Here is a 14612-nt window from a genome sequence, read left to right as displayed (position 1 = left end):
GCATTTAAAAAATAATTAGATAAATAAAAAGTAGAGTTTGACAGATAGATCTCCAGTATAAATACTACAAAAATCACTCCATTCTTGCTCCAAGGTGGATCTAAAATCACACAAATGCACACCAGGAAAAATAAACAAATATGTTTATTAACCACCCCGGTGAACGGCATGGAGACCCCACTGAGATGCAGAAATGCAACATGCTGGAATAAATATTCCACCTGACAGAGTTTCCTTCATTTTCCCTCTCTTTTTTTCCCATCACCTCCAATAAACCTGGTTTTCTTTCTGTAGCATCTCTATCACTCTTTCGTTCTCTCTTTTCAAAGTGACATTCATCTCCGGGAAGAGCGGTGACAGACTTACAAAGGATTGATACATTTGATAGATGTTGCGCTCATGTGTGTGTGTGTGTGTGTGTGTGTATGAGGTCAGGAGTGTGTTGGCAGACGGCTTGCAGACAAGACTAAGCTGGAGTGGAATACAGAATTGGGTGTATGAATTATAGATCGCCTGCTACATGTGAACGCATACACACACAGTGTTAAGTGCAAAGTCCAAAAACACCACACCATCTGAAGCTTTCTGAAGGCCACGTGAAGTGTTAATATCTCTTTGATCACTTCTCATATCAGTTCTTGTGTGTTTCACTCTTGACGCTGTCACATCTGCCTCTTGGCCCCCCCCCCCCCCCCTTTTTTTTTTACCTTTCATCTTGTCTTTCACTCATTTCTCTGCCTCATTCTCGCCCCTCTATGCCACTCAAATCCACAGGAACCACAGTGCTGACATCAGACGGCGGCTCCTTCAGTGAATAAATGCTGCTGTGTGAGCGTGTCTATTCTATATCCTGTGAAAGAGAGGGAGTGTGTGTTTGTGTAACATATGCTGGGCCTAGTGAAAGACACTAATGTGCATGGGGGAAGGGGTTATAAATAAATATAAATGGCTACTATGTGTTCCCATATTTCCCAGGAGGTGTGTGGAGAATAGAGTCAGTGTGAGGGCTGAAGTTTTACAGGGCTGATATAGAAACCTCTTGAGGGCCACAGATCAGGTGAGATTTTTATGAAGACTCACAAACCCTGTTCATGTGTCACCGTTCTCTGAAATTCAGAACGCAGAGTATGTATCTGCTTTTCTGCTGTGCATTTCCATTTAATTCAATGGCAGTTGCTTGGCTGAAATATGTGACTGGAAATCTGAGCCATAATCGCTCTGAAGCCACAGGATATGACATCATGACAACATTGATTGGCTAAAGGCAAAACTAGATTACTAGATTTCAGTAGTGGTCAACCATTCTGGATGTGAACCTTTGGCCTATGTCCTGACCTTCGTGACCACAACACTACCGTCCTCCAAAGCCTGTAATCATACTTTCACTCCATAATCAGCTTCATGTATTTTCATAATCACTGTAGATTCAAGCACTGTTTTATATTCAGCACACACACACACTTGCATGTATTGAGGACAGTTTTCCTTTGATCATGCGGAAAAGATGAAAGGTTTTTTGTGTTTTGCCAGAGTTGTGCAGGGTAATATGTGAGATGTGATTTAAAACCTGCTGCCATGGGCAACACAGCAGTTGCTGGAATATATTTGACTGCTTCTATGAAACGAACAGGTCAACACTCTGCGTGTGTTTGTGTAAGAAGGGCATTTTTAGTAGTAATCAGAAAACAGTAGTTTTTGCATCTGTTTTAAAAGTGCTTTATGTGTGTTTAATATAAAGTGTGTGTTTAACAGACATCTTAGATGTCTGTTAGTTTTCAATATAATATTTAATATATAACAAAAAAATATATGTATACACACATTTAAACGTTTGTGGTTGGTAAGACTTCAAATTTTTAAAAGTCTCTCAATTGCTTATAAAGATGCATTTATTTGAACAAAAATAGTAAAAAAACATAATGTTGTGAAACATTATTGCAATTAATTTTTTTTAAAATGTAATTTATTCCTGTGATGCAAAGCTGAATACTTCAGTTTCACATAATACTTCAGAAATCATTCTAATATGCTGATTTGCTGCTTAAGAAACATTTCTTATTATTAGAAATGCTGAAAACAGTTGTGTTGCTTAATATTTTTGTGGCAATGGTGATACATTTTTTTCAGGATTCTTTGATGAACAGAAAGTTCAAAACAACAGTATGTATTTAAAACAGGAATTCTTTGTAGCAGTAATTTTTTAGTTTTGTTCAGTTTAATGCATCCTTGTTAAATAAAGCTATTAATTTCTTTCAAACCCCAAAACTTTTGAATTGAACTGTATATGTAAGCGTTTTGCATTTTTAGGATAAAAAAAAATTATTCACTCTCACACACACAAACACGTGTGTGTTGGGTGGGGGTTAACGTGGCCTCTTGATTTATTTGCTTGTTTTAAGGGACGTGTATTGAGTCGCTATGCTGTTAGTTCCAACATTCACTAACACACACACACACAGCTGACAGCATGTGATAAATGTGTGTACGACTAACAGTCTCTGGTTCCACTTGTTTTGGGTGTTGCAACAAAACGACAGGTTAAAACAAGAGAATATGGGGGGAGGACAAAGAGTCTGCACACACACACACACACACACACACACACACACACACACACACACACACACACACACACACACACACACATACACACACAGAGAGAGTCATGGCTGAAAGCACAGGTACGTGATCTATTGTGACACAGTGTAATCAATACATGTAGTTGATTTATAGCAGGTAATTAGTCTGCACCTTTATCTACTCACACACACATACACACACACACTCACACCAACCGGAGCTGTGCCAGTCTGCTCTTTTGCCATTTCCCGCTGCTTTCAGCCGTTTGGCGTGATACACTCAGTCAACCTCCCCTACTGTCGTCTGACCTTCAGACTGAACACAACACACATTCACGCACACAGTCTCACACACACTTCTCGTATGCAATCTCCTTTCCGGTCCCTCAGCCTCAACATCATCCAATCTTGTTGCGTTAAAGAATTATCTTTCTAAAGCTGAAGTCTGCATCCACTGTATGTGTGAATCGCAGATGCCGGATGTAGAAACTTCACGTTTCTGAGCCGGATCCTCCTCTGAATGAGACTGGCGGGAGAGAAAGAGAGAAAGACGCGATCGGCGATTAGGATTACGACAGAAAGAGAGGTGGGCGGAGAAGAGTTTTCAGCTTGTTACCTCTTTTATTCCGTCCTGTTGAGGCGTGTGTGTGTGTGTGTGTGTGTGTGTGTGTGTGTGTGTGTGTGTGTGTGTGTGTGTGTGTGTGTGTGTGTGTGTGTGTGTGTGTGTATGACAGCGTGCCCCTGAGGAAAGTTTAAGAAAGCTGCTGCATACAAAAATCCTTGTCTACACACTCACACACACACTCACACACACACACACACACACACACACACACACACACACACACACACACACACACACACACAAACCCTCCCACATCAGTGCGCTAATTAGTAACGGAAGCTGGATGTACTGAACATCCAGCGTCTGAGCCAAACTCTTTAGCACATATCCATACAAATATATATAAATATATATTTACCTAGTTTTTAATCTTTGTCCTTAAACATTCTTTCAAAGGTTTTCCGACACATTCGCATGTCTACACACTCAAAGAGCCACACACACACTGAAACAAACACACAGGTTCTAATCAGGGACCGGACCATCTTAATTGTCATTCCATAGACGAACTGGCCTAGTTTCAAACCCTACACACTGTACAGAACACACACTCAAAACACACTGCAGCAGCTTGCAAAATGAACAAACACGTGCTCTTAATCTAAAGTAATGTCAGCACATCTTTGGATATTTCACAAATGTCTTTATCCAGATCCAATTTCTTCCCTTAAATAATTTTCTCAGAATTAGGGTTAACAAAAGCTTATTTTGAAAAAAGTGTTTAACTTGGAGTTGAAATTAAGGCTTGTTCTTGATTAAATGTTTAATTTATTAGGACATAACCTTAATATTCATATTATTGGTACTTTTACATTTGTTCCCATCCTGATGTTGAATATCCTGTGAATTTAATATTTGATAACACTTTATTTTACAGTGTCCTTGTTACAAGTTACATGTACAATAGTAAATAATGCACAACTACAAGCAACTAACCCTAAACCAAACCCTAATCCCTAAAGTAAACAGATGTTGTTAATTAAAATTACTCCATATTTAATTGTATAATTACACTGTAACAAGGACATCTTAAGTAAGTTTAACTAAATTTGTGTGTGTGTGAGTAACCAATACAGTACTTTATCACCATTACTTCATCATCTGATATGGTTATAGCCAATGGCCAATGCAAATGCATATATATCTCAAAATAGCTAAACATAGACTGATTCTTCAATTTGGCCAACATAAGTGGGTCTATCACTATATTAAATTGTTGTATGTCAAATGTGTAAATGTGTGCTGTAAGCCAAGTGAGAGGTCTTGCGAACAAAGTTCACAAAGAATAAGAAATGAGCTGATTGAGATGTTACTCTTTCAACTCTGTGACCTCAAATTGCCCTCAAAGAAACACAAGCGATCAAGCAAATACACACACAAACACGTCACCTCTCCATGGCCCCTGCCCTGCCCCCTTTACCCTCTCTGTCTATTATTCTAAATAGAAACATAGCATTTTCAGAGAGAAAGAGAGAGAGAGAGATGGGGTATTACTGGGCAGGAAAAGTACTAATCCTCTGCTTTGCTTCCTTCCAGCCAATGATACCCAGAAGCAACTGGCAACAGCTGCTCAGAAAGATCCCAAATCACACACACACAATCTGAGTGTATTAACATGAATATGCAATCCCATTTATAACTCAAAATTTTAAACAAAAACAGATTCCCCTAAACATGTGACACACTGTTTAGTCTATCACACAGTATAAACGGCTAATAACTGAATCCAAAAATTTCATACGGCCTGCTGTCCTTGTGTAACATTATAACAGTTTATAATGTTCGCACACTGCTAAACAAAGCCAGCACTTGATCACTTTCGGTTACAAACTGATCTGTGTGCGGTATAAGCGTTGTTACACTGTCATTAATGCATTATTAATGCTTTATAAACTATTCATAAGCATCCCAGGAGAGAAAGCAGCCATCATAGAGGACTCTGTGTTCCTGAGGAGCCTAATATATAAGATGCTAAGCCAAAGCTTAAACCTAACCAAACTCCAGAGGAGATTGATAGATGGACTGCTGTTTGTGCGACACATCAAGCTCTGGTTTGTTGTGGATGTGTGCGCGGGATGGTATGTGTTGGACCAGGAATATTGCCAAGGCAGAGGTTCATTCCATGGGTGGTAAAGGAGAAGTGTACACGTCTCTGTGTGTGTTTGTTGGACTTCTTACAGCACATAACTTCTGCCATCTGTTCATGACTGCCAGAAGTGGTATAGGGGAGCTGAAGGAAATCAGCAACACACACACTCAAACACACGTTGACTTGGCTAAGTGAGGACTTACAGTAGACTTCTATTATATATATATTTATATATATAAAGCTAATTATAATTAGATACTAACTCTAACCTTTAAGAAAAACCTTTTAGAACACCCCAAAGTTTAGGGTCTGTATGATTTGTATAGTTAATATATGCTCTGTATATTTGACATGAAAAAAAAGATATAAGAAAGAAGAGAATGGACAAGGAAAAACATTTCAGTACAAACCTGTCAGAAATAAAGCAAGTCCTGCTACACTCTGATGTGCACACACACACACACACACCGAGCCGTTTTACCACTTATGACTTTATGTAAGTATCTAAGTAATGTCCTTCAGGGGAACTGATAATTACATTGAAAACACCCATCCTACAGGTTGACAGGCCAGCAAGTGCGTACGTGCTTCACACGCCTGTGCAACATCTACGCAGGTATCTGGTACAAGGAAGTATCTTCTCGAGTGTGAACAGGTGGTTTCAGACACCATTTGGAGAATGTGTTTCTTTCCTCATTAATAACTCATCTGCTGACCTGCAGTGAGTTTCAAAGAGCATTAATGAGGTGAACCAACCCCAACTAATAACAGCAGAACAAAAGAAAAACACTCACACGAATGTGCAAAGGGTCTTAAAATGTATGGAAATGTAAGTAGTATGTAATAAGGAGAAGAACTGCAATATAGTGTCTGTTTAAACCATAATGAAGACTTTCAGTAACAAACACATGCATGCACACACACACACACACACACACACTTGTGCACTTGTGCATCCAGACTTAAAGATTAATGAATTAAGACCTGATATTCTGATTTATAAAATGCATAGTTCAACATTTGATTCTCACTTCTGATTTGAGGGGGCATGTTATGTCTCATTGTCATTATGCATACATATATGTATGCAGACACACACACACACACACACACACACACACACACACACACACACACACACACACACACACACACACACACACACACACACACACACACACACACACACACACACACACACACACACACACACACACATTGTGTTAAATTTATCACAACATCTACTTTACTTCATATGCAGCTTCATATTGTGCCTAAGAACACATCTTACACACGTTAACTTCACTGTAATGTGCGGCCTCTTGTGGCTTATTGCTTTAATCTGTCTGTCTGAAATGATCAGTTTAAACTTACTGTCTCTGGATACACAGACCTTAAAAGATGAATAGAAGAATAGAAAGAAAGAGAGAGAAAAACAGGGGATTTGGTGGTTAGGATTAGAAGTGAAAAGGAGCTGGGTGGTGAAGTGTTTGCAGGTTCTTGTCTCATAACAATCCCTCTTTGTTTATGCTGTGGTTTTGCTGAGAATTTGCATTCTCTCCTTCGGACCATGTGCGAACATTAACTGTAATTCTCTCGCCGTCTCCTAATATTTACCTGCTATCAGTATGAGAAATCAGATCCAACAGTAATCAGATGATCTCTCCCAACACACACTCACAGAGCAGAGAAATGGGCCAAGAAAGCATCAAGCTCCTTTCTATTTTCTAAGTGACTGTAACATGTTTAGTAGCGCCATCTAGAATCCAAACACAACAAAGACTCGGGTGAACTCAGCCAAGAAACCTGTCTTTAACAAACAACTGATAATGATCAACACCTCTCAACAACATGGACTCTCTCATACCTGCCCACATATACAGAAAATCCAGACACTATCTGCCTGGAGTGATGAGCTATTATTGCAGGGCCTCATCCGTCAACTGCGGGATAATAAATCAATGGCAAGGACAAAGTGTGTTTACATAATATCAGCTACACAAGTGTTCATTGCAACAATACCCACTTTGTGCCACTGTACAAAGTCAGCCAGTTCCACACTGCCCAATCGAAGAGGCTGTAACTCGAGCTCCTTAAGAACACAGAATCACTGACAACCTATTCATTTTCAGCATGTGATAAATAATAAATAATAACAAACAATCCTCTGTTTTTTGAACGTGTCCAAAAAAAAAAAAAATTAAGAAGTGCTTGCACTGAAAACAAAAAGGTGTGAATCACACAGGTAAGTGAAGCCTAAATCAATTTAGATCCTTTGATGATGGTTTACAGATTTCAAAAAGAGGACATACAAATATTTAGATGAACTAAAATGAATCACTTAGTATAGTGAACACAGTTTGACTGATTCATTTAAGAAAATCGACTTATACATTTTAAAATGAAACATCGCTGTGGCCTCTAAACAAAATCTACTATATAAGGTGACAAAATATTTCAGAGCAAAAGACAGAATTGACCAAGACCTTTCCAGTCATTTCAGAAAACTTTGTGTTTTTATAATTGTTCTGTTTCAGGCTGATTCACTAATGAATCATTAATTTGTGAATTTGTCAGATTAATTGAACATAATCTGTTTATTTAGAACAGAACCAAATATTCACAAATCAATCTTGGTATATCTATATTTTATAGATTTAAATTTTAAAATATATTAATATATAAATAGTTATTCAGAATTACAATAATATTTAACAATATTTGTGTTTTTACAGTATTTTTGTTTAACTAAATGTGGCTTTAGTGAGCATAAGAGACTTATTAAAAAAACATTTTTAGAAAAATCTTACTTAAAAAAAGGTGAAAGTGACATACAGCCAAGTATGGTGACCCATACTCAGAAATCGTGCTCTGCATTTAACCCATCCAACATGCACACACACAGCAGTGAACACACACACACCGTGAACACACACCCGGAGCAGTGGGCAGCCATTTATGCTGCGGCGCCTGGGGAGCAGTTGGGGGTTCGGTGCCTTGCTCAAGGGCACCTCAGTCCTGGTATTGCTGGCCCGAGACTCGAACCCACAACCTTAGGGGTTAGGAGTCAAACTCTCTAACCATTAGGCCACAACTTCCCCGAACTGAATGGTTTGTACACCAAATGTATATTTAAAATTACTTTTCCAGTGTAAAAACGATCTGATATTTCCTGGTTTTTGGGCACATGAGACAGAGAAGGTGAGGTGTAATATCTGACCTGTTGGCTCTGGGGACAGCAGGTGGGCGCTGTACACTGGAGGGAAGATGAGGGCCGCGAGGTACAGAAGGAGACAGAGCGGGACCATTCCGGGCCGAGTGACGCAGGGACGAGTGTCCTCACCACGGAGACCAGACTCAGACATCCTCCACCCTTCCACACATGCTGTCAATGTAGTGCTGCCACACACACACACACAGTCCTGTCGCTGCCCGTCCCCCACCTGAAACATAAAAACACCATCAACAATCAGAGGTCAAATAGAGAAGGAACAGAGAACAAACACTTCATTTAACAGTGTAAAAAGCAAAAATTCTCACAGATATTCAATAAAACTTGGGCCTGTTCCTTGATATTTTGACACGGGACACATTTTTCAAAACACTCTTTTGAAATTCTGTGCTGACGTGCAAATGTCTGCAGCAGTCTCTCTGCGTACACTGTAAATTGAAAAATAAAGTGCGACGACCACACACAACTGCCACGAGCGAATGAAATTGAGTAATTTTATATTATATGTCCCACGCTAGTTTAGACTGGCTGAACGAGACTGGGATTTGTTGTAAACTCTCTTTTGCCCTCTCTTTTTTACTCTCCCTTTTTTTCTCCTTCTCTGTGGTCGGTCTACTCTGAAACACGTCTTTCACTCAGCTAACACAAACACACTTATCTCTCTAAAGAAAACATATGCTCCCCTAACACTCTGTGACTTGTGTGTGTGTGTGTCTGCGTCTTACCACATAGAGAGTTTACATTTGTCACAATAAAAGGAATGTAAAGAGCTTTAAATACACACACACACATATACTGTAGGCTATATGATTTGATTCCCCACTGAGAGATTTTTGCTCAAAGATGCTGAGAATTTGAGAGGACTCTGTGTTGCTTTAAACTTGAACTCCTGTTATTTCAGAGCAGCCTTGGTTTAGACACACAAAATGTTTGCGTTAACTTTAAACTGTGCCATTCTTCTCGAACGGACGCACACACTCTCCTGAGGCTAGTGTGGCGCTGTTTTTCTTTCCCTTGACGAGCAGATGCTTGATTCTTGGTCAGCACATACTGAAGAGAGAGAAGGAGAGAAGCCGGGTTGGTTGTGTTGAGTAACTCAGTGTTTTTTCTGGCCGGTGGAGCAGGAGTGTGCACTGTGCTGTGGGCTGATAGTGTATCAGCACTTGCTGTTGTAGGAGAGAAGGGTATATTTGTGGAGCATATTTCTGGAGTGGGTATCGTAGGTGTGTTTTTTGAGCATGTTTCTGGAGCCATATTATCTTACAGTAACAAAGCTTAAAAGTAGGGGAGAAGCCTAAAACAGAAACAAACTCTGATATATTCTTGGAAAAAGCCTTATCTTGTATTATTATTATTATTATTATTATTATTATTATTATTATTATTATTATTATTATAATTATTATGCATCTTTTTGGATTATTTGATTCTGATTTGTTGATCACAGCATTCTGCGGTACAAGACAGCTAAAATGATTGAACATTTCACCAGGCAACATTCTGCATTATGCTCTAATCTCAAATCACAATGCATTTATTTATTTATTTGGAGATAAGCAGTGTAATGAATGGGATAATGTGCAGTAAGCCAGTCATTATCACAAAGATAAACCTCTTTGTGGTGATACAAGACTATCCTGATCACCCTGTTTTGGTTTATTTAGCGATAATGAATGGATGATTGTACAATATATGTTATGTAAAACAACATGGTTTAGTTTGAATATTGACTGTGCCTGCTTGCATCTTATCCATGCATTAATAATAAACTATTTTAACACATAACGTTAAAAAGTTTTTTTAAGGTTTTTTAAATAAGTCTCAGGCTCACCCAGGCAGCATTTAGTTGCTAAAAAAATGTACAGTAAAAACAGTAATATTGTGAAATATTTTTACAATTTAAAATTACTGAATTTTCAGTATCATTTCTCCAGTCTTTAGTGCCACATGATCCTTTAGAAATCATTCTATACCCTTAAACAGAAAGTTCAAAAGAACATAACTTGTTTCAAAATAGAATGTTTTTGTAACTATTCATTCTAAATAAAAGTAAACATTTCTTTTGAAAAACCTACCCCAAACTTAAATGCATATACTTCTGTGAAAATGAAAGTTTAGGGTATAGGCAGCTGGGACTGTGTGACATGACTGATGTGTGCTGCAGTGTGTTGCTGTGTGCTGTGTAAAACTCTAACTCTCTCAGAAGAGTCAGTGTTTATCTAGGGGATTACTGAAGAATTTGATTCGGACTCTATTGAAATATTATGATTATCAGTCTAGCCGATAATTCAACATTATTTCAACATTAGCTACTCTAGTCAACTCTGATATAAAACACATATTAAAGTATAAAAATATAATGATTTTTTAAAGGCAAGCAAACAACTACAGACCTGAACAAGGCAATGCAAGAATATTTTTTCAAATCCTGGGCGTTTATGTGTGAAATGTCTAATAGTTTTGGGTGAAAGAAGGTTTTAATAGAATCCTATCACACGCTAGTCACACCTTGCAACAAATCTGGGACTCAAAAATGTCAGTAATCTCCAGTAATTGTGCAGCCATGTCAACGGCCAGCCCAGCCTATATCTGCCAATGAAAATAGGGATTAGGAGGGAGACAGAGTATGAGAGAGATAAAGAGAGTGAGAGAGAGACAGCAGATGAAAAGCTGAAGTCTGAGGTGTCTCTATTAGAGTTTGGCTGTAATCCTCTTCCGAGGACTTCACTCGCCCTCCTGCGGTTCTCTGAGAGCTCTGTCAGCGCGTGTGTGGGAGTGTGTGAGGCTACGGGTTTGTGCATTGCTTTAGTGTAGACAACTGAATAAAGGTGAGAATTAAACTCCCTAACCCACCCTTTTAAACATCCCCATGGAGGAACACATCAAACAGATAAATCAAAGAGGACCCATTTGCAAAACACATTTACAGATGTTTGTCACTGTGAAATTATGGGTTTCTCCAAACTCAGTCAGTGACTTTTCTGTGCTTTCTAGCATCAAACCCATCATCTCATATGCTTACATAAAGCATCTGGCATGACACTGTCCAAAAAGACATTCATAGAAAAAGAAAAACAGAAGTTTAATTAAAAGCAGAAAGATGAAAGAGCGAGAGACCGCAGTAACATTGCCCATTGTTTATTGTATGCATCGTTTTCATTCATGCTGTTTTAGCCCTTGGACTGCATTGTGCATTGTGTGTAAAATGATCTTGTGCACATTTTTGTGAGGTTTTTAATAATATATTATATTAAAATCTTACCAGTAGCTAATAAGGTCTAAAAAAGCATAAGGAGCTTTAGAGAAAGAGTGTCTGATGACATATATTCAGGACTTCAACTCTGAAACTTTCGACAGTCCACAGAGTAGCGTATTGATTTTGAGCCAGCACCAGTCCGCTAAGGGTCACAATTAGTCGAGGTTCCAACTGAAAAGAGCTTCTTTTTCTCTGATGACACGACCTCTCACATTTGAATTGTGTGAATGCCTTAGAGAGACCTTTACTAGTTCCACCAGGGCTGGTTTGAAAAGTGCACAGGACACATGACTAGAAAAGTAATGATTATCACTTCTTGCTGTCAGCCATTTAAAGCCCAAAGAAACCTATATAAACAATAGATCCGCTTAGAAATAATGATATCATCGAGATTAGGAGAAAACCTAACAGTTTACATCTTAGTTCAGTTCTCACCACGGACTCCAGTCAGGTTTGAATGACTCCAGTACATGAGGTGGCTAATTGCCCCCAGTAGCCTGCGTTAACACCTCCAGAGACTCTAATTCACTCCGATAGCTACAATTGGTTTCAGATGGCCCGTGGGTACGGAGGAGGAAAAACTGGTGAGGTTCCATTCAGTGTGAGCTAAAAACAACACGATGTAATTTTGGTTTTAAAATGCGTCATACGTCAAGCTGTAAAGGGCTATGTCTCTCATCAGAAAGACATGCCAACTGAGTGACCGTTAACAAAGTTATTGAGTTTACAACAGGTAAAAAATATAAATGGCTCTATATGAAGTGTCTAAAGGGAATAGCTATAAAAAGTTTTGTGTTAAACTCATGCAGTGCGAAGGAACGGTTGATATAAGCGCCCTTGACTGTGTTTCCCGTCACCTCACATCCCACGGTGGGTTTCGGCACCATTAAAACACCTACACCTCATGACAAAGACCAGCTGCTGACGAATTAAAAGGTTGTTTTTGACTCGCGCTTCAGGAAACGAGTCAATTTCACAGCTCATATCGACTGTCCACACAACAGGCTAAATTATAGACCGCAAACATTTTTAATTAGGCCATATTGTGAATTATTTCAGCACAGGTGCGGCTTCTCCTCGCGACCGGTAGAGCCGCTTTGGAGCACGCGGTACTCATACTCACACACACACACACACACACACACACCGCGCAACACCTGTCCGACTGTAAGCGATACGGGCACACACCACATGTCACCGCAGCTCACTTCTACACTAAAACTTTGTTTCCATTCAGAATGCTTTGATTGAATCAATACCCCGATTGAAAAACTCGTTTTTGGAACTGGAACAAGGAAACAACGAGAAATATGAGGATAAGACTATTACCCCTCAAAGGCGCCTTTACCTGCCTGGTCTGATTAGCTCTGTCTGCTTCAAAGTCTGTGTCAAAACGCAATGCTACATATAACTGGTAAAGTATGCAGACTTTAGCTTTTATAGTTGCCTATTAGAGACGGCTCTGATGCTGCTTTGCGTCCATGGAAATGATGCAGCATGATGCACCCTTAAACTTTGTTATTCTCGTGGTGGAGTATGCATTTTATAACTTTATCTATTTATTTATACTTTTATTTAAACTTTTATTTTAATATTTCAAAATTCATGTTTCTATATTCATGACAAATTCAGTTATTACTTTGTAAAATACAATTTAAGAATGTAATAATAAACTCCTCACCAAATTCCTTCTTGACAGTAATCCTTTACGAGAACAAAATAAAATAGGTGTATCGGCTTTTTGAGAAAGCTTTGTCTGCGGGGTCCGTTCCAGATGTTTCGTGAATCACATTCAGGGGGCAAGTCATCCAAATACACTGAAGTTTCCAAATCCAGGCGTGAAGAAAATCTGAACAGACGTGAAGTCAGTGCAGTGTTTGAGAAGAAGCCGTATTCACACACAGCCTTGAGCTGTCCGACTCTGTCCAGTCCTTAAACCGCTGAAAAGTGTATCAAAAGCACACTGGACTGTATCATCTAAAGGAGCACCAGTGTAGTTTTGGCTCGTAAGAAGGTCTCGGGGTCCTAAGGATGAAGCTCCGCTCTTCTGCGCTGCGCTGTCCGGGCACAACTGCTTCGCTGCGCCGCTGGGTCTGTTGTGAAGTGCGGGGCGTTTGGTGCTGTGTGAAAGCTTGGCTCACAGACTCCCACTAACAGTTTGAGCACCGGGCTCTGGAGAGAGGGAAAAAATTAACTAGGATCGGATTTCAAACCGCGTCCCTGCTGCGAGTGCAGTGCTCGCCGCCTGCCGCCCCCCTCGCGAGTTCAGGGCAGAGAGAGAGAGAGAGAGAGAGAAAAGAGAGAGAGAGAAAAGAGAGAGAGAGAGAGAGAGAGAGAGAGAGAGAGAGAGAGAGAGAGAGAGAGAGAGAGAGAGAGAGAGAGAGAGAGCCGCAGGCGCCTCCCACACCAAACCCGAATATTCAATCAACTTACTCACTGTTAAATTAGCTGCGCTCAGCGAACCCAAACCGCGCTATGGACCATTTAGAGAGTCAGCAGAATAACAATTAAAAATAGCAAAGATTCTGCTGTTCATACTCTTTTCAGGGTGCGAATTGAAGAGGGTTTGGGGGGCATAACAACGTTTCAGTAAGAACAAAAGTTTGAATACAAGTCACTGAGGGCTAATGTACACGCTGACGAAGATGCTGCCATTTGAGGAGGTAACCACAGCTGTCCTTGCACTAGGTAGCTAAAAGTGTTAGGCTATTTTTAATGATATTATAGATTTACACACTGCAAATATGTCACAAAATGTTTGGTTTAAAACGTCAAGTCTAATTTCTAACTGCTTTTAGAGTGCTAAAAGACTATTCATCTTGCGACTATTT

General features: G+C 39.5%; 1 protein-coding gene across 12 annotated transcripts in view; it reads right to left on the bottom strand.

Annotated features, from left to right (window-relative positions):
- LOC109098492 (fibroblast growth factor receptor 3) overlaps positions 1-14045 on the bottom strand; it is a 41798-nt gene extending 27753 nt beyond the window's left edge. For all 12 annotated transcript variants that reach the window (XM_042736628.1, XM_042736627.1, XM_042736631.1 and 9 more), the window contains exons 1-2: positions 13463-14045; positions 8514-8736 (exon numbers count right to left, since the gene is read on the bottom strand). In XM_042736628.1, coding sequence (XP_042592562.1) covers positions 8514-8658 — 145 coding nt within the window. In that variant the 5' untranslated portion in view covers positions 8659-8736; positions 13463-14045. The remainder of the gene's footprint in view (positions 1-8513; positions 8737-13462) is intronic.
- Positions 14046-14612: the final 567 nt, after the last annotated feature.

Source organism: Cyprinus carpio, chromosome B13 (assembly GCF_018340385.1).
Source record: "Cyprinus carpio isolate SPL01 chromosome B13, ASM1834038v1, whole genome shotgun sequence".
Taxonomy (NCBI): Eukaryota; Metazoa; Chordata; class Actinopteri; order Cypriniformes; family Cyprinidae; genus Cyprinus; species Cyprinus carpio.
This window is presented reverse-complemented; position numbering and strand designations above follow the sequence as displayed.